General features: G+C 53.4%; 2 protein-coding genes across 3 annotated transcripts in view; one reads left to right on the forward strand and one right to left on the reverse strand.

The window, feature by feature from the left end:
* Positions 1-216: 216 nt before the first annotated feature.
* SNN (stannin) lies at positions 217-10,159 on the forward strand. The gene is made up of 2 exons (XM_040230597.1): positions 217-328; positions 7,001-10,159. The coding sequence occupies exon 2, from the start codon at positions 7,083-7,085 to the stop codon at positions 7,344-7,346; it is 264 nt and encodes an 87-aa protein (XP_040086531.1). The 5' UTR covers positions 217-328; positions 7,001-7,082; the 3' UTR covers positions 7,347-10,159.
* Positions 10,086-19,675, reverse strand: part of TXNDC11 (thioredoxin domain containing 11) — a 58,005-nt gene continuing 48,415 nt past the window's right edge. For both annotated transcript variants that reach the window (XM_040230581.1, XM_040230588.1), the window contains 4 exons: positions 18,677-18,819; positions 18,094-18,203; positions 14,543-14,623; positions 10,086-10,845 (listed from right to left, as the gene is read on the reverse strand). In XM_040230581.1, the coding sequence (XP_040086515.1) occupies positions 10,203-10,845; positions 14,543-14,623; positions 18,094-18,203; positions 18,677-18,819 (977 nt within the window). In that variant the 3' untranslated portion in view covers positions 10,086-10,202. The remainder of the gene's footprint in view (positions 10,846-14,542; positions 14,624-18,093; positions 18,204-18,676; positions 18,820-19,675) is intronic.

Raw genomic sequence — 19,675 nt, forward strand, 5'->3', positions numbered from 1 at the left:
CAATCGCCGTGCGCCGAGGCCGAGCCCGCCCCCCGCCCCCAGTCCTGCCAGCTGCGCGCAGCCCCCGCCCCGCCTGAGCGGCCCGCCTCGCGCCACGTGACCCCGCCCCGGCCCGCCCCGCCCAGTCGTCCAGGCGCTGGCTCCCATTGGCTACTCAGGGAGGACCCCGCCCCCGGACGGGGGCGGAGCCGGAGACGCCCCGCCCGCCGCAGAGCGGGGCTCCTGCGTCCGGACGGTGCGCGGCGGCCGGACCGGGCTGGCGGGCGGGCGGAGCCGGGCCCCCGGGGCTGCTGCGGGGCGATCGGGCCAGGCTGCGGACGGCGCCATGGTGAGCGGAGCCGGGAAGGGCCGAGGAGGGGGCGGGTGCCGGGTGCTCGGGTCCGGCGGGGCCCTGCAGAAGGGGAAGGGGCGGCCCCGCCTGGGGTTGGGGCGCGCGCTGGAAGGCTCGGTCGCGGGCTGGGGGTCGCTGTGGCGGGGGAGGGGCAACCTGGGCGGGGGGCGCGGCTTCGGGGGGAGGGTCTGTTCCGGGGGGCCGCGCCCGCGGGCGGGGGTTCTTTGTCCGCTGGGCTGCGGAGAGATCGGGACAAAGGAGGCGGCGGGGGGCGGCGGCGTCGGCTTTGTAGGGAGCGAATGTACCCCCCCAACGCAGTGCGTGCCCCTCACCGCGGCCCGCAGTTCGGCACCCCAGGCCGGCCGCGGGGCTCCTCGGGATACTTAGAGATTTTCAAAAATTAACAGGAGGCGGGGATCCTGGCAGCCTTCGGGGTGATCAGGAGGAATCCGGTGGGTAGGAGAGGGGGTCCTGGCAACGTCTGGCGCCCACTTCGCAGGTGGGGAAACTGAGGACGGGCTGCGACGTTTGGTGCCCGGTTTCGTCGGCGGTGACTGCGCGGCGTGGGCATGACTGGGTCTCGTGGTCCCGCGTCCCCCAAGCTCCCTCCCCCAGTCAAGCCGAGTGGAATTGCTTCTCCAGCTGTCGTTCCCCCTCCAGTTGTCCCCCCACCCCGGGCTTCGTCCCTTCCTCTCTCCACCCTGTTCTTAGCTCTTTGGTAGAGGCGGGGAGACGACGGAGTCGCCTGGCAGGGTTAAATGAGAGGGTGCGTGGAGCGCGCCTGGTATCGCCTGGCATCGCGCCTGCACGTCGCCGGCGCTTGGCACGCGGGAGCTGCCCGGGCGCTTGTCATCCCCGTGTCCCCAGCATAGAGGCCTCGGCCCCAGTCACACAGACTGCTCTGATGGGGGCGGAGTGGGCTTCACCTGTCCCCCTTGGCCCCTCAGGCATGGGAGCAGGGGAGGTGGGGGTCAAATAATATGCCATTTGAGTGTCAGAGTTGAAATCCCACATTCTGGATCCGGGGCTGCCTGGGTTTGAATCCCTGCGCAGTTACTTTCGAGCTGTGTGACCTTGGGCAATTGACTTAACTTCTCTGAGCCACGGACTCTTGAGGCTGAGAGATGATCTGTGTGAAGTGTTTAGCCCAGTGTCAGGCAGAGTAATCACTGCCAACTTCTGTCAGGCATCTACTGTTATTACCAAAGTTGTCCAGCAAGTGGGGCCTACCCCGGGGCAGCCTGTGAGAATGACCAGTGGCTGATTCACAGGGCGCGGGCATAGGAGACCGAGACTGACCTTGGGGCAGTCCCTGGGACTCTAACTGCGCCAGCTTCCTCTTCTACACAGGGGAACCTAGAGGGTTCTGGTGTGAATTTCCCCTTCGGGAGGACCGTGGTGTAATGGGTGGGTGGTGGAAGGTGAAGTGACCCTGGACGCAGAGCTGGGCACAGCACAGTTAATCTCTCATCCGCATCGCCACTGTTCTCGCCCTGGCTCGTCGAGGGCAGTGGCCTGTGTGATGCTCCCTTGGGTCCAAACCCCGGCTCAGGCCTGGCACAGAGCAGATATTCCACTTGCCCCCTTGACGTGCCCCACCCTCCCCACCTGTCCTGTGTTCCTCATCAGAAACTGGGCAGGAAATATTTCCAGTTTGTGAACTGGGGTCCCCCGAAGAGACAGAGCAGGGTTTGTTGGGACACCTAACAGATGGCTCTGTCGGGGGAAGGGGCATGGCTTAACTGTGCGGAGATGGTTGTCCTGTAAGCAGGACAGCCCCAGAAGGTAGCGGCTACAGGGCGGAGGTAGCTAACATGTCGAGCTGGGCCGGGTAACACTTGTGATGTGCCCAGTTAAGCGAGAAGAAGGTGGCAGCATGTCCCCGGAGGAAGCTGCTATTTGTGGCACTGGGCCTGGACCAGGTTTTGTACCCTTCTGGGAGCAGGTCCTTTGGAGAGGGGGTGCTGTGAGGGGCCACCCTGAGGTCTCACTGTCCTCCTTGTGACATCCAGGAAGGTGTGGGGCCTGGTGACACACAAACCTGGTGGTTCCAGAGTCCTGTTGTCACGTTTCGGATCACTTCTCAGCCTCCCCACAGCCTGGCTGGTGAGGTCAGGTCTCGTTCCCATTTTGCAGGCTGAGAAACTGAGGCCATTACCGGGCAGCTTGCTTGGCTGAGTCATAGTAGCTCATGATATTGAGTGGAGGGATGGGATGGGGTGAAGAAGGGGACTCGAATTGAATCTGTTCTGTTGGAGGCTGAGGCTCCACTAGGCCTGGAGTGGGTGCAGGGACCTGCAGAGTGGGGTGAAGGCTTCATTTTAGGGTTCCCTGAAGAGACAGGGGTGACACATGCAACCTTACATTGAGGAAGACCTAAGTGGTGGGCCTCTGAGGCTAGCAGGACAGTGGGAGATGCCTGGCTTGCTGGTGGCCGAGGCAGGGACAGTCCTTAAAACCCACTGGTGGATGGTGGGGGGCTGGGGTGGCAAGCTCAGAGAAGTGGCGTCTGCAGGCACTGGACTTTTACATCTTGTTTTTCCAGGAGCAGTGAGTGAGATCCCAGGGAGGTGGAGCGGGAGGGCGGAGGATTGGCACTGTGTGTTTGGGAATCCAAATGGCCTTGGGCTTCCAGCGCCAGCCTCCCTCCTGACTATGGGAGCTGGCAAGGAGCTGCTGCGGAGGTTGGGGGGAGCATGGCCCGTCGCCCACCCCTAGAGTGCCTCGGCTGTGCGCTGGCTCCCAGGCTAGCCTGCCCCTCTCCCCCTGCACTTGGAAGCCCCTGCCCTTTGTTCTGCTGGGCCCACTTTTGGGTCCCGTCCTCCTTGTTTCCAGCCGGGTTCACTCTTGGATAATCCGCTCAAGCTCCCCGCGCTTTAGTTTCCCCCCCTGTGAAACTCAGATGGGAACCCTGAGCAGCGCTATTTGCCATCTTGTTAGGAGGATCAGATGATGGTGTGGAATAAAGTGTTAACCACTGGGATGAGTGTTCTGAAGGGGTCCAGGTTTCCCACACACTGTTCTGGGCATTTACCCAGCCTGTGAGCCTCTCTGTCCTGCCTTGTGCCCTTTCCTCCCCCTCAAGGTGAGGGGTCACCTGACTTGCAGGAGACAGCTTAGCTTAGCAGGAGGGAAGCCCGGAGGAGATGGAGCCATTGGTAGGGTCCAGCCCAGGCCGTGAGGGTTGCAGGGGGGAACCAGCTGGCTTCAGGTTGCTCTGGGATCTGCATCTCGGTGACATTTTCCCTTCCCCACAGCCCGTGTGGGGACAGCTGCCCCTCCAGGGGCTCAGGTCAGGCCAGCCTGGGACCCACCCCCACGCTCAGGCTGCAGCCTGTCCTTCCTCCTTGGTAGCTTTGAGATTCGGGGGCATTCAGGGGTAGGAGCTGCCAAGGCCAGCTACCTAGGACTGCTGCTTCCCCCGAGCTTGAAGTGGTGGTCAGCAGACAAGTATTGAGCACCTGCTGTGTGCTGGTGACAGGGCTGGGGCTCCAGCAATGGGCAGGATGGATGCACCCTCCTCCAGGCTCAGAGCCCACTGTGGGAAGGAGTTGGCAGTCAGGGAAGCACCTTTCCTGACCCAAGAGAATGTCAGGTGGGGGGGCCATCTGGAGCCTGGGGGGTCTTGGGAGACCGCCCCCGCAAGAGGCATCTTCTGAGAAAGTTCCCTCTGATGGGAAACAGCCAGTCATGGGACGTGCAGGGAAGAACACCACAGGCAGAAGGAACGGAAAGTGCAGAGGCCTTGGGGAGATAGGCGGAGGCAGGAGGGTGTGAAGAAGCTGGGGAGGCAGGGGAATTCGGATTCTCTGCCGGTACCGGGGAGGGCTCTGAGCAGGAGATGACGCGACCAGATTTTGTAAAAGATGGGTTCTCAGGAAGTACTTGCGGAGGGAATGAAGTAATAAACACACACGTTTGGGGGTGGGGGAGGGAACTCCGGCCAGGTGTGACTGTGGCCTGGTCACCTGGCTCTGTGCTCCCTCGAGGGAGAAACCCAGACCTGGCTCTGCCCCCTCCTCCTGGCCTGGGGTGCCGGGGGTGTGGGGAGGGGCAGCAGACAGGGTTTAGAGGTCACTGCCCCTCTCAGAGGGTCCCTTGGAGCTGGGGCTGCCTCTCTGGTTCTCCCCTAGGACTCTGGGGGCACTTCCTGGGCCCCCCAGCTGGTTTGGCCCCTGGGGTCCCCATCCTCAGGTTTTTGCTGCCATTGTTTGATTTCTGACTTCCTGTCCCCAAACCCTCTCCCTACCCCCCCAGTCCCCAAACACACACACTTCCTCTTCCGAACTGATACTGACTTCCCTTCCTGTTCAAGAACCCAGGGTGGGGGCAGGCACCCCAGCAGGCGCTGGACACCCAGGAGGGCGAGTGGAGAGGGCAGGGTGGAGAGGGACTGGCAGTGCGGTGTGCTCCCAAGTGGGAAGAGAGCATGAGGGTTGGGACGGATTTACCCGGTGCTACCAGGGTGGGGGTGGGGTGGGAGGAGGGCTCACCTGTCCTACCCAGAGGCCTGAGCAGGGTTGTGGAAGCTGATGGCAGCCCTGATGGTGGCATGGGAGAAGCCAGGAGGACATGCCCTGGGCAGCACAGAAGTGTGCGGGGCCACCCCTGGAGCAAGTATGCCAGCCTGGTGCTGACACTGAAGCCAGGGTGGCAGACTGAGATGGGTGCCCTGAAGGGAGGCAGGGAGGGAGTGCAAGGCGCAGGACCAAGGGGGCTTCCTGGACTGAGGGGTCAGGAAGGCTCCCTGCCTGGGCTGGAACTAACCAGGGCAGGGTTCTCAGCCTCCGCATGATGTTTGTTTGGGACCTTTGTCTGGGGAGCCGTCCCCAGCAGTGGGGGAGGTTTAGCAGCACACCTGGTCTCTATCCAGTTGGTACCAGTAGCAACCCCCTCCACCCCGCACCAGTTATAACCAAAAATGTCTCCAGACATTGCCACATGTCCCCTGGGAGGCACGACTGTCCCCACTTAAGAATCACTGAGTCAGGGTTAGGGGAGCAGAGCATTTGGGCAAAGGCCTGGAGTGAAGGGAGGTGGGGTCAGTGGGAGATGAGCAGGGGCTGGGGCTGCTTCTGTCGGATTCCGAAGGTCATTGTAAGGACCTGGGGCCTTTCTGCTGCGTGGCGGGGCACTGGCTGCAGTGGTCCTGGTGGACCAGGGAGCCTGTTGAGAGTGATGACAGCAGCCTGGCCCTGGAGGTGGTAAGAAGGGCACAGACTCCAAGTGTGTCGCCTCCTCCAGCCCCAGACCCCTCTGCCATTGTGGTGGTGGGAGCAAGGCAGGAATTTTCTCAAGGCCTGGTCCCTGGACAGACTCAGGGACATTGACTTTGCTGCCCAGAACGTGGTCCTGGGGTGGGTGTGGGAGGGAATCCTTAGTGTGGAGGAGAATCATTGCTAATTAAGGCTGTCGTTGCTCAAGGACGGCACTCCATCCTGTTTGGAGGGGACACCTTCCCCTTCCAGCGCTGTCCACCTGCACTGATGTCAGTCTTCTCCAAAAATAGCAGCCTCAGACAGCTGAGCACTGGCCCTGTGCCCAAGGCGCCCCGGGCTCTCCTGCACCCTCACGACCACCTGGCTGTTACTATTATTTGCTCCATGTGTGGTCATGCAGGAGACGTTAAAAAGGGCTCGGTCTGGGACCCAGGGGAGCCACCACCTCCAACCCCAGGGGGCTGTCCCTGCCTGCCCCTCCTCTACCCCACCCAAACCAGCTGATCTCCACTGGCTGCAAGTGGAATCTTCCCAGACCAGGGATCAAACGCCCTCAGCTCCTCACGCTTGCTAGCGGACCCTCCTGCCTTCAGAACTGTAGCAGATGGCGTTCGGCTGCCAGGAATGCTTTTCTCCAGGGGCTGACTGCCCGCATGTCCCAGCATCACCTCCCAGGTGTCTGTCACCTGCCCCGCCCAGTTTAACCTGGTGGCACCTGGCCCCCTGTGTTCCCAGTGTGACTTTCCTGCATTTGTAGCAACAGGTGTGTGGCATATTGACCTGTCTGTAGTCTAGCTCCTGCCCTAGACGCTGAGCCCAGTGAGGGCAGAGGCCGGTCTGTTCCGCGTCGCCTGTGCCCCTTCAAAGTTCCCACGCCAGGGCAGCTACAGCTCGTCTGGGAGCAAAGGCTATCACTGACTGCACCCTCTCACAGGTGTACCGGAAGGCTCGCTGAGCTGTATACTTCCCTGGTCGGGGCTGATGTCATTTCCCTGCTTTCGAATCCCTCGTCTCTGGCTGTCTTGAAGCACTGGCTCCTTTCATCTGTGAGCACTTACTAAAACACCCAGTGGTGCTGGGTTTCTAGAACATCCATTCACCTGGAACAGACGCTCTTTCAGCCTCCACCATGGTGGGGTCACAGGTCTCGGGGGCTGCCTCTCCTGCCTCTGCCTCTCAGGTTCCCTGCCTGAGCGTGGGTGACTGGCTGGCTGGTAGCAGAGGCACTGAAGGTATTAAATGGAAGCAGCTGGGGTGAGCAAAGAACGCTGGTGGCATCATGAGCCAAAAAAACCAGCAAACGCCACCCGGCCTGTTTTTCACTAGGATAAGGGCGGGCCGGTCAGGCTTACGAACTGATTAAAAATAGACCCGGTGGAAGACCCAGTGAGAGCGTGTGAGCCATCAGGGTCCCCAGCAGAGTGTCCCATCGTCTTGCTTTGTCTTTCAGGGCTTTCGGGTCCAGCCTTGCTGAGCTGTCCCCACACGAGACCTTCCTGCGGAGCAAGCCCGTGCCCCTACACGCGCTGACCATGTCTATTATGGACCACAGCCCCACCACGGGAGTGGTCACGGTCATCGTCATCCTCATCGCCATCGCTGCCCTGGGGGCCTTGATCTTGGGCTGCTGGTGCTACCTGCGACTGCAGCGCATCAGCCAGTCAGAGGATGAGGAGAGCATCGTAGGGGATGGCGAGACCAAGGAGCCCTTCCTGCTGGTGCAGTACTCAGCCAAGGGACCGTGCGTGGAGAGGAAGGCCAAGCTGACCCCCAACGGCCCTGAAGTCCACGGCTGAGCCGGGATGCGGAGGCTCCTGGGCCCGTTTGTAGCCAGCCGGGAGAGGCGCAGGAGAGGCGAAACCACAGACATGCCTCCGCCTAAGAGGAAGGGTTGACACTTGCTGGCATGGCCTCGCCAGGCTTCATCATCGCATGCACTGACTCCCAGGGTCCCAGTGGTCCCAGTCCGGGGCTCGCTGGCCCTGGGCAACCCCTCGGTGTCCTGGTGGGACTGCCCATTGCAGGCAGTGGGCAGGCCTGACCTAGCTGGGGCTCTCGGCCCCGCAGCGCTTTTGTTACTTGAATGTTTAGCTGAGCCTGTTTTTGATGGAGCTACTACTACTGTAACGCGTGAACTCACAAGCCTGTGAACTGTAAATAGGCCCCGGAAGCACGTGCTTAAGCCTCTTGTGCTGATTTTTTAAAATACCGCCTGTAGAGCACATGGGACTGTCTGAACTAGGGCTGAGCTGAGTCAAGGCAGTGGGGAAGGGTGGTTTTAGACGTGTAAGGCCCATATGGCACTTGGCAGGGGCCTCTGATACACGTGTGTGTTCGTAGAGGACGTGACATGTTGGTTTTAAGCCTCGCAGCGGACCCTTCGGGGTGCCTTGGTGGTTTGCTTTGTGAGCGATGAATGAGAGCGGGGGCGCGATCCGCCCCCGTGCCCCACCCCGCTGGCTCCTGGTAGATGAGGTCGTTAAATGGCTGTTCCCTGTTGCTGGTGGAGCGATTGCAAGGAAGCTGCTGCAGCTGCTTGGGAGCCGGTGAAGGACGAGTTGGCACGAGTCCCGAGGCTGCCAGGCGTCCCAGTGGCAGAGCAGTTTCTGGCCCCCGTGGTCTTGAGCATGCTGGGCGCCCCGCCCCCAACCCGGCTTTACTGAGCGCTGGCTTCGCTAGAAAACACCAGAGCTGCCGCCTTCACCCGCATCCGAAACCCAGCTGGCCCAGGAAGGGGAGACAATGGCGGTTTTAGTTTGTTGTTGTATTTAATGTTTTCTGCACTGGAGGGGGGCGGGGCTTAGTTTCCCCCGTTTCTCCCTCCTGCCCTTTTCACAGATCTGCTTCCTTTCCGCTCAGATTCCCACCCACCTGCTCGATTTCACTGTCCTCAGCGGGCCACCGACATGGAGGGTCCCCTGACCTTGCTCTGAGAGTGCCCAGTGTCGTTTCTTGGGTGCCTGAGGAAGCAGGAGCCCCGAGCAGCCTGTACTTCAGTGGCAGGTAGGGGGAAAAGGGGCTTAAGGTTCAGGACTTGGTTTTTGCAAAGATGAGGAGCTGGATGGCCATCGACACCCCCCCAACCCCTCGCTCCTCCACGGTGTCCCTTGTGTAGACTTCAGTGAACTCGGGTTTTTAATCACACCACTGTAAACAGTCTTAAACGATGATTAGATGATTTGTGTGCGCATCCTCTGGAATAAACTGGAGGCCAGCCCTGGCAGAGCTTCGGAGCGCTGGCCCCCAGCACTTGAGCCTCCTGCCACAGCAGAGGCGGGGAGCGCCTGGCTAACCTCAGGCTGCCCCCACCCCATCAGAGCTCCATGGGCCTCCTGGGCACGCTGAAGCCGGCTCCTCTGGCCTCATCCAGATCTCCCCTAAAAAAGTGTGTTGAACTAATCCAACTTTCTAGAATCCCTAGGAGGGAGCTTAGGGAACACCTCTCTTAGCAGTGTACCCCTCAATTAAGGGTCCAGCCTTAAATGATAGCTAGCGGGGAGGGGAGGGGTAGCTAGTTAAAAGACAATTTGAGCCAAAAGCAGGATTGAGACAGCACAGTAGGCCACTGAGGGATCCTTAGAAGGTGGCCGGGCTTTAGAGCAGGGGAGAGGCTGCCTTTGGTCCCCACCCGGGGATGGCCAAGTGTGAGACTGGACACCAGCAGAGGCAGGACACAGTGTGGGCTGGAGGGGGCTGTCAGAGGTTCTAAAGGGGTCAACTGAAAGGTCAAGGAGGTGTGCTTTCTAACAGAGGATGTAAAACTAGGGCAGGTGTGGGGGTGTCTGATCCATTCCCCTCGCATTTCAGAGCTTCGGGCTTTCTACCTCTACTTTCTGCAGCCGGCGGTCAGCAGCTGAGGCTGTCTGTCCTTCCCCCAAGTAACCGAAGCACTTGCATTTTCAAGTCCCTGAGCCTGACCCCGAAAACGACCATCGCTTGACTGTCAGGCTTCCCCTGAGGTTCTTACCATGCCCGTGCAGTTTCAGTTTTGAGAACATGAAGTGTCATTTTCTCCTTAGTTTCACTCTTGGGGGGTCCTTATCCGTGGACATCTATGCCTCTTGCACCAGGCGTATCAGCATGGCGTCAGTGCCGGGTCAGAGGCACAGTGGGGCACTAGTGGGGTGTCTGGGGTAAGTGGAAGGGCCCACAGGACTGGTGACCAACCACACAATAGCTCTCACTGTTCTTTGTCAATAGCTACTTTTTTTAGCAGAGACACCAGAGCCATGCACTCCAATGGTTCAGTTATGTTATGACCTCTCATTGAATTCTTTCTGAATAGCCCAACTGTTGCGTCCAAGTTTCCTGACTTGTCAGTCAGGACGTTAGCCTTTCATCCTGCGTGTCATGGCAGAGGCAACAGGAGGGGGATGGGGAGGGAACTCCGACACTGAGCCACTGAAACAGGGACTAACTTTTCTGACGAATCTTCACATGGACTGTGCTACTGTTTTTGTCTCAAAGCTACCAAGTTTGTGCAATAAGTGGAGGGGATGTCACCCCTGTTCAATAAAAGCTGAATGACATTCAAGTTGATTTTCTAGACCACTGAGAAAATCTTTATTTACAATAAATTTCAATAAAATTTGCATAAATATATTCCCAATGTACAGTTTTCTCCTTTGATTTCTTCATGTCATTTTCCAAAGTCAGTCTGTCCGATTCTCAGGGCTCCCCTCGGAGGCCAGCGTGGAGCTGACATTGGCAGGCAGGGGTGTGCTGGCGGGCAGCCGGGGGGCACCTGGGGGCTCGGGGTGCTCTGAGTGCGCCTTGCTCTGGGGCATGCGGTCATCCGCCCCGTCCCTGCCCTCCAACTTCCGCTCCATGGTGGCCACCAGGATCTTGAGCCACGTGTTCTCAGTGAGGAGGGTTTCTGAGGCATCAGCCAGCTCCTGGAGCTTGCGGGCCACCTCGTCAAGCTCCTGGGTCTTATGCTCGTACAGGGCCTGCAGCTGCTCGCTGTGCAGCCGCAGCAAATCATGCTGCCGCTCCAGCGTGTGCTGCTGCCGGAGCAGCCGGTGCTCGTCCCTGCGTGCGCTAGCGAGCCGGGCCTCCACCTGCACCTGCGCCCGCTGCAGGGCGCCAATCTCCGCCCGCAGCTTCCGGATCTCTCTCTCCAGGTGGGCGATGTGCCCCTGCTGCAGGACCGCCTCGCTCTGAAGACACTCTGCGGCAGGAGGGCCAGCCAGGTTCCGGGGCGCGGAGGCGGGGTCTGAGTGATGCAGGATGAACCGCAGCAGGTTGGGAAGGGTGATGGGAAGGTCTTCAGGGTATTTCACACTTAGGTCCTTTCTGGGGAGAAAGGGGGAAGGAGTCAAAGATCAGAGAGCCAGGCTTATGTTCTTAGTCCAAAACCAGGCTACCAGCGAAAGTCAAGCTGCTGTTTCCTACCAAAAGGAAGTCTGCATGGAAAATGTCATCCGGAAAAAAATGTTCTACACATGAGGATGTGCTGGTTCTGTAATTAAAATGGTTTATCTCAAAGGTGTGTCTGCTCCTGAGGACAAAGAGCTCGGACTCTGTTCACAACATTCCAGGAAAGATAAGAGCTCCCAGGCCTAAAGCCAGTGGTGTGTCAGGAAGAGTGTCCTGGGGCCAGATCGCCACCATATCATTCTTGTGGCCATCAGCAATGCTTGGTGAGATGGGGAAAACCTCCAACACGCAAGCATTTATTACACATTATCTGAGCAAGAGTTCTCAACTGGGGTGACTATCCCCAACCCTTTGGACAGTGGGCAACAGGTAGAGATACATTTTATTGTCACAATGGGGAAGGTGTTACTGGAGCCCCACCCCTGACAGGATTGAGGGGCTCTGAAGAATGAAGGCTGCCCAGCCCTAAGAAAAGACAAAAGGTGTTCTATCAAAGGGTAGCCCTTTCCCTATGAAAGAAAGATCATAGGGAAACTAAAAGCAGATATGCCCCATTTTATATGTTTATGGAAAATTTTAGGTAAATGGAATAATTTTTTTTAAAACTTTGGGGGTAAGCACATAACCACGTCTTCCTTTAAAGCATAGTTTCCTTAACGTGTAAGCTTTCTCCACTGGGGCCTCCCAGCCATTCAGTCAACAACTGAGAACATCCTGGCCCCTGTGAAGAGCGGGCGAGGATGGGCAAGCAGAGATTGGATCTGCCCCCAAGTTCTGCAGCACAACCTGATCTTCCAGGACACAGCAAATGTGAACCGTCCCCAGCAAAAAGCTTAGTGTGTGTATCTGGGGACACAGCACAGAAAATGACACTGGTAAGCAAGCAGTTTTTCAGTATCTGGAGCAATCTCCATGAACCTACCTGAAGGCTGTGCTAAAATACTTTCAAACTCCTTAAGCAGCAAGGACACAGAGCTTCAACAAGTTGCTTCCCAAATGGTAATCGTTTTGCAGGAGTGGTAGTAAAGGTCCCACTGTTTATCTGACTCTCCTGGAAGTTCACCAAGAGCACATGTATGCACCTCTAGCACGTAATAAAAGGCCAAATGCAAACTGGCCAATGGGCTATAACACACAAGGAGGGTGGGCTGCTCCTCTAAAGAAGCGAGGTCCTTCCGCAGGGGCCATGCTAGAGTGAACCCCCTCCTACTTCTAATGTGCTGGCCCAGGGCCAGGCCAGAGCACCTGCCTTGTGAAAAGTCACACAGAAGACATGGTGGAACAAGAGTGGCTCTGAGATGCCCCTGAGTGGGAAGGTGGCCCTGCAGGAGAAGGAGGAGGCCCAGGCTGCACACTGCGGCAGAGGACAAGCTCTCTCCTATGATTTCACTTTCATGATTATTAAATCCAACGTGCTCATTGAGGGCAATTTGCAAAGGGTGTAAAAAGCACACAAGAGGCATTCACCACTTGTAAGCCTCACTCCTGCAAAACCATCACCATCAACCCCTTGATCCCTTCCCTTCTGCACAAATTTTAACCCAGTGCATGTGTAAATTTATATTTTACCAAAACGCATATGCACTTTTACATTCTCTTCATGGAAGACAAGCATGTGACTGTGAGGAAGGTCTTACTGCATGTTGTCAGCCTTTTCATGTCCTCTTTTGCAAGCTGTCAGCTCTCTGCCCATCTACCTTCTGAGTAAACTGAACACTCACCTTGGACCAGCTAGTAAGGAGCTTATTCACTTCTGATTACCATTTCTTTTTAGGAAATAAGAAAAAAATTCTGTTCCTGGGCTGCCCTGGTGGCTCAGTAATAAAGCACCTGCCTGCCAATGCAGGGCACGCGGGTTCGATCCCTGATCCAGGAAGATGCCACATGCTGTGGGGCAGCCGGGCCAGAGCACCACAGCTACTGAGCCTGTGCTCTAGAGCCAGGGAGTGCCAACTACCGAGCCCACGTGCCCTAGAGCCCAGGCTCTGCCACAGAAGCAGCCACTGCAACGAGAAGCCCACACACTTCAACTAGAGAGTAGCCCCTGCTCGCCCCAACTAGAGAAAACCCGCATGCCGCAGCGCACAGCCAAAAATAAATAAATAAATATTTTATAAAAAAGAAAGTTTCCATTCCAGGGCAGTAAGACTTTGGTTCTCAAGCTCTCTCTGTTAAACTAGAACTGGACAGTCTTCTCTATTCAGTATCTACTTCCTTGACTTTTCAATTCAGGGAAACAAGAAGGGGCTGCAGCACCCTTCCTGCAGGGCATGAGCGACTCCCTTGGGCGGCCTCAGAGCGAAAAGCGCCCAACCCACACACGAAACCATCTAGCTGCTGGGAACGCCTTCGTGCAAAGGCATGTGCTGGGGGTTAGGACTTCACCTTTTTCAAACTAGGCTTGAAATTTGAAAAACGAGGCGTTAAAGCTCACCTCTGTCCCACACAAGGTGAAATTGCTTGTGTCACTGTCCATGTTTCCTGGACTGTGTGGCACTTGAGATGCTTCTTAGAAAGAAAAAGGCTCATCACCACACAGTGGTGGAACGGGGTGAGTCACGCTCTGTTTTTAGTGCGTGATCTGACAAGACCCTACTACCACAGGAAGTGTACCAGCAAATATTCTTTGAGATAGAGAGGAAAAACCAAGGAAATGAATCAATACACATGAAGGAAGCACTCTCCTTAGAGAGACACGCGAAGCATGACAGTGGCTGTAATAAACAGTAAAAGCGAGCGCCGGAGAATAAAACACGTGAGTTAGAGAGCATTACTAAACTCATCCTGCGAGTGCTTTTCCCTGAGAAGATATTGTCAAACCCATGTGACTGGGTCTCTGAGGAAAACAAAAAAGGAATTTATACAAAGAGAACATTTGGTTTGTCAGGCTTTAAAAGGCCAAGAGTTAATTTCCTTTCTACCAAAACATCCAGATCCATGTTCGCTGACCACCAGGTCGGCGTCCTTTTGCTAACCTACTGGCCCTTTCCTGTGCCTGGGCTCTCAGGGAGGGTGCCCTGATGGCTGACCTTGGAGCGCCCTTAGATGAATGTGAAGAGATCAAGGTGACAGCCCCTGAAGTGACATTCACGGGAAGAAGGCTCTGTGAGCCCTAGAATCAGGGTACAGCGGGTGGGAGAGCCTCTTTCCTCCCTGCACCAGGGAGCCGAGGAAGCCATCCGCAGGGCTCAATGAGAAATGAATGACTCACGTGGAAGCAGGCAAGCCGGACCTGAGTCCCCGAGAGCCCAGCCATGAGCTACTGTTTTGCCCACTTGAACGTGGGGCTCTTTGCTGTCAATCTCAGCACACACTGTGTGTTCATAAGGCCAAGAAGGGGAATGAGTTCCAGTGGCCACATTCATGCTTGTGTAAAACACACTCCAGGAGGGGCACATTTATTAAAACCATTACACCTGACACCCTGACACCAAAGGCCTTTTCCCCTTGGTCCCTAGTGGTACATTTCAAACAATGATTTTATTCTAAATAATTTAGTAATATAAAATGATTTACGTTTCACTTTTGTGAATTACCTCAAACCCATTTTATTTTTGGCAAAAGAATCCCATCTGCCCAAATACTGAAAAAAAAAAAAAAAAATCAGCATTACCTGTTACAGGGAAAAAATAAGACAGTAGGAAGACGATCAACCATGAATTCCCAAGGAAGATCATTCTGAGATACATCGATCCTGGCAAAGGGAGAGAACAGAAAACGTAAAAGAGTGGCTCAAGAAACTCCAACCTGGAACCTGAACGCATCTTCTCAAGTAACTTAAGAACCCGGAGTGCTGCGTGTGCCACACGGACTGGCCCCTGGCAGTGAGCCCACCACTGGCAGGCACAGCGCACGCGAGAAACACTGAGGCTTCTAGGACAGGCAACTGCTCACCTGACCCACTGAGGGAAATGTAGTGGGGTTTTGTTTTTCCTTTGATGTGGACAACTTTTAAGTCTTTTATTGAATTTGTTACAATATTGCTTCTGTTTCATGTTTTGGTTTTTTGGCCAGGGGGCATGTAGGAAGGAGCCTAGCTACCCGACCAAGGATCAAACCTGCACCCCCTGCGTTGGAAGGCGAAGTCTAAACCACTGGACCACCAGGGAAGTCCTGAAATGTAATGTCTTGAAAGTAAAGACACTTTAATTCACTAAGTGAATTCTAAAAAAGAATAAAAAAGTCTCACTGACACCTGACAGGTAGTCCACCTAACTGACAGAATGTGGGCAAGTACTTTAACCCATGAATCAGCCCTGGAAAAAGGAAATCATTGCACAAAATACATCGAGCCTCTGAAAATGTAAGAAAGCTGGGAACGAAAGATAATACTCTATATTTTGTAAGTCTAGACAGAGACCAAAAAAGTTGTATTTTCTTAGCAGATTTTAGATTAATTTTCTAATACAGGAAATGACACCTGGGCTAAATTACCCAACCTGTGCGCTTGCTTTCTGCTAAACTAGGTGGAGGCACCTCTTCAGCCGGCACTGAGCCAGACTTGCAGGAGGGCCTCCCCACTTGCCCCCAGGACTGCTCAGCTGAAGCAAAAGGAACATCCTAGGAGGAGGAAGCGGACCAAGGAAGGCCCGGTAGGCCAGGTGTCAGTATCCACAAACAGTACGTACAAAAGATGGAAATGTTCTGAATCGTTAACTCGACAGAAGTTTTCAGATGTATAATTGGGAGTGGGAGAAATCAGTGCCATGCATTTGTCCAGAAGGATGAAATTCACTTAAAAAAAAATGACATAACCAAATCATAACGGTTTTAAATAGCTTCATTAACAAAACAGCACTCCCGCCTCCCCCTGTGAAAGGCTACAGAGAACATCAGTCCTATTTTTTAAGCAAGTGGTTTATAATCAAATGCTTTTTCTCCTGATTTTTCACTTCAAGGAAAAACTAAACTGTAAAATCAAAAAATATATTTGTAAACATCCCCTCCGAATCCTATTGGGCTAATCAGGACCTCCTTTCTGCCATTTTCATTCAAGTTCTGGTGTCTATGTCGACATACTGTGAAGAGCAGCAGTCAAAGTTCACATTCTGTTCTTTTCAAAATTAACTGTATGAAGAGCATTGTTCTAATGAAGGGGTAAAAATCCCATCAAATGCTCAACCATAATTTATGTAACCATTTTTCTCCTGTCAGATATAAATAACACTGGAATGATGAGCACATGCTTCTCTGGGAGTCCCATTTCCTTAATTCCCCAAAGTGAAATTAACTGGGTCAAAAGTATATAATCATTTCTGTGACTTCTTACAAATGGTGCTAAAATGTTTTCCAAAAAGCTTATGCCAATTTACTTTCTCTATTAGCTACATCTGACTGTGACAATTTCGTTTGATTTTATCAACACAAGATCCTACCAATGGGAATCCCCTGGCTGTCCAGTGGTTAGGGCTCTGTGCTTTTGCTGCCCTGGGGACTGGGTTTGATCCCTGGTCAGGACCTGGAAGCCACATGATGTGGCCAAAACAAAAACAAACAAACAAACAAAGATTCTACCACTCAAGAGCATTCATTAATAAACATAAATGACATTTTGTTATTGTTTTAATTTACATTTACTAGATTATCATTTCCCTACTTGTTTATTCACTCTCTCCTCTTAGGTGGAAAGTCTGTTTTGTGACCTTTCTTTCACACTGCAGTCCTTCTCAGCTGTTTCTCCCTCCATCCCCCACTTCCTCTGTGGTAAAATATACAGAACACAAAATGTATCATCTTAACCATTTCTAAGTGCACAGTGCTTTCATAACACTGTGTAACCATTACCACCATCTGTCTCGAGCTCTTTCATCCTGCAAAACAGGAACTGACCCCACTCGGCAACCACTGCCGTCCCCCCCCCGCACCGCTGGGTGACCACCATTCTGCTTTCTACCACTGTGACTCTGCCTACTCCAGGGGCCTCCCGCAAGGGAGACCGCACCGCGCTTGTCCTTCTGTGTCTCATTTCACGTAGCGTGAACATCCTAAAATTTTTGAGGCTGAATAATATTCCACTATATGTACAAACGACATTTTGCCCTCAGCAGTTTTCTTAAACCACTTTAATTTCTCAGGGTCTGCACTATGAAGGCCTGATTTTGAATCCTGATCCCTTATTTACAGGTTGCTTGACTCTGGGCAAGCAGCCTGGTACTTGTGTGTCTCAGATTCGTCCTCAGTAGAAAAAGAGTGGTGCTCACACCTGTTCCACTGACGGTCCTAAGGACTAAGTCAGATACCATTTATATAGTCTCGAAACGCAGTGCCTCCTCCAGTGGGGCTCTGAGTCATCATTCGCAGCCACACAAAAGGAAAGGCGCACATGCTGGAAGACACAGCTACTGTCCTTCTGCAAGTCGGTTTTCTGTATTTTCATTGCACACTTTCCTAGTGAAATCTGAAATCATCTTTCTTTCACTATTTGGCAAGTTTCCACCTCTCAAAGCAACCAGCAAATCCAATATTCTATCTTCTGTCATTTTCTCTGATTTGATCTTTTATATTTAATTCTACCTATCTGAAGGGGTTTTCTTGGAGAGGAGGGAGAAAGAAAATATAGCTTAAATTTAAATAATTTTCCCTCTATACTGCCTCCTACCTCATCCAAAAACTCTTTGAGCATTGTTTTTACAAAACAGTGATTTAAAATTCATTTGTTTACTGAAGATCCCACATACAGTGCCATGGAATCACACTAGAACATCACGTGGGTATTAGCCCATCTTTCCTCTTCCTTTTAGGAATGAGGAGGGAAACAAGGCCTGCTGGAGAAATTCACTCCAGGTCCCAGGGCTGGTTGACAGTTATGTCAGAGACTGGCCCCCTTTTGCTGGGCCAAGGTCCCAGTGATGTACATTCCAGAAAGCTGGCCACTTGGGGGGCTGTCTAAGCAAACAGGTCAACACTGCTCCCACAGAAACACCCTCATGCTCCGATGAACTAGATCAGGCCTGAACACACTCAACATCACGCAAGGAACACTCAGTATTCACCAGAAGACTCTGGCGCCAATGAGGTTTTGCTCATAGCTTCCAGCTGACAATCAACTCAGTCTTACCCAAGTCCACAGAAAACTGGCAGACCCTTGCTAGCCACGTGGCTAAGCTGGAAGCAAGAACAATGACAGGCACCCGGCCCAGAGTACGGCAGCATGGGTTTCCTTACCTCGCCACAGTGAATGTGTCTGAGGGCAGGAGCCGAGCTAGCTGGATGAAGATGTGATTGAGGGCTGGACAGAAGCCGCACCACTGTGCATAGTAAAGTAGCAACACGTCCTGTGGGAAGAAGTTGGCTGTTACTGGGCTTCTGGGGTCCTCACTGAACTTAAGAGCCTGGCAGGCATTCCATAAATGCTGCTCATGCACAAAGTACAGTGAAAACTTGATCTCTGGGTGTTTTTTTTTTTTTTTTTTAATATTTATTTATTTGGCTGCACTGGGTCTCTTAGTTGTGACATATGGGATCCAGTTCCCTGACAAGGGATGGAACCCAGGCCCGCTGCACTGGGAGCTCAGAGTCTTAGCTCCTGGAGCACCAGGGAAGTCCCTGATCTTTTGGTGTTTTATGTATTTTTAAGGATGCTTTGCAATCACAAAAGCACCATGTAATTCATGCACATTCTGCAGTAAGGCTGTCATGTGGCTAGTCTTCTGTACGGCAGCACCCACTGCTCCACCCATGATTGCAGCTTTGGAAATTATTTGAATAGGGACAGATGGCTTGATTTCTGCCTCGCTCGATTCCGTACCTGTTTCTGAAGGACTACTTCCCAGAAGGTATCAGTCGTCACTTCAGTGATTAAACGCTGAGAAGTGAACTGTGTAGAGTCACTTCCAATAAGATGCCTTTTCAGGGGACTGTAGAGAACGCTGAAGTTTTGAATGAAAGACTCTAAAAATAAAGAGAAAATGAGATCAGCTCTTCTCTTGGTACAAGGAGAGTAGCTGGCCCACTTTAAACTCTACACTTTAAAAAGTGGGCTGGCTTCACAGGCCCACTGAACAAAATCCACACAAGAGGGGGCAGGGGGTCACATTGGCTGTAGTAACTCAGCAGACAGCACTTTAGCTAAAAAAGCACCACTCAAGAGTTCCATGGTCTACAGTGCACGGGTTAGGAATTCGACGCTCTTTTCTTCTAACACTGGTCTACAAGACACCAGAGACTGGGTAAGTCATCAACGAGTCACCATCGAGATTTCAACCTACAATATCAAGACCTTTAAGCCTAACTACTGATGCAGTTAACTGCACAAGCTACTGTAATGTGGGAGGTGTTCAAACACTCATTCATCTGAGAGTGAGGAGCTATGGTTTGTGTTTCCTTTACTAAAGTTCCTCAAGTTTCTTCTTTAATTAAAAGGTTAAGCGAAATAAACAACTATATTTAGTGGCAAAACAGCATAAATAAGACCCATAAATAATCCAAAATCCTAACTTGAACCAACAGTTTTACCCTCCCCACCAGTGACTATGTTTTCAGATTCCTTTGTTTCATCTGAAGCAGCACTAATCTGAGTTCCTTTTTTTTTTTTTCCTTCTCTCTCCATTCTGAGGTCCTAGTGAACAATGACAGGCTCCGTGGAGGAAGGAAGAAGGGAAGAAGGTTGAGCGAATACTAAAGAGAATCAGTCATCAACATCTGAATGACACTTGGTTGGTTTTTTGAAACATAAGACCCAGAACTGTTCACTAATTTGAATGAGGGCTGAATTCTGAAACTGCCCCACAGACTTGAGTCACCTCTC

The sequence above is a fragment of the Oryx dammah genome, unplaced genomic scaffold, assembly GCF_014754425.2.
Source record: "Oryx dammah isolate SB20612 unplaced genomic scaffold, SCBI_Odam_1.1 HiC_scaffold_2, whole genome shotgun sequence".
In the NCBI taxonomy this organism is placed as follows: domain Eukaryota; kingdom Metazoa; phylum Chordata; class Mammalia; order Artiodactyla; family Bovidae; genus Oryx; species Oryx dammah.

What these genes read in the sequence shown, in the direction of transcription:
- SNN (XM_040230597.1), top strand. Translation starts at nt 7,083, where the DNA reads ATGTCTATTATGGACCACAGCCCCACCACGGGAGTGGTCACGGTCATC.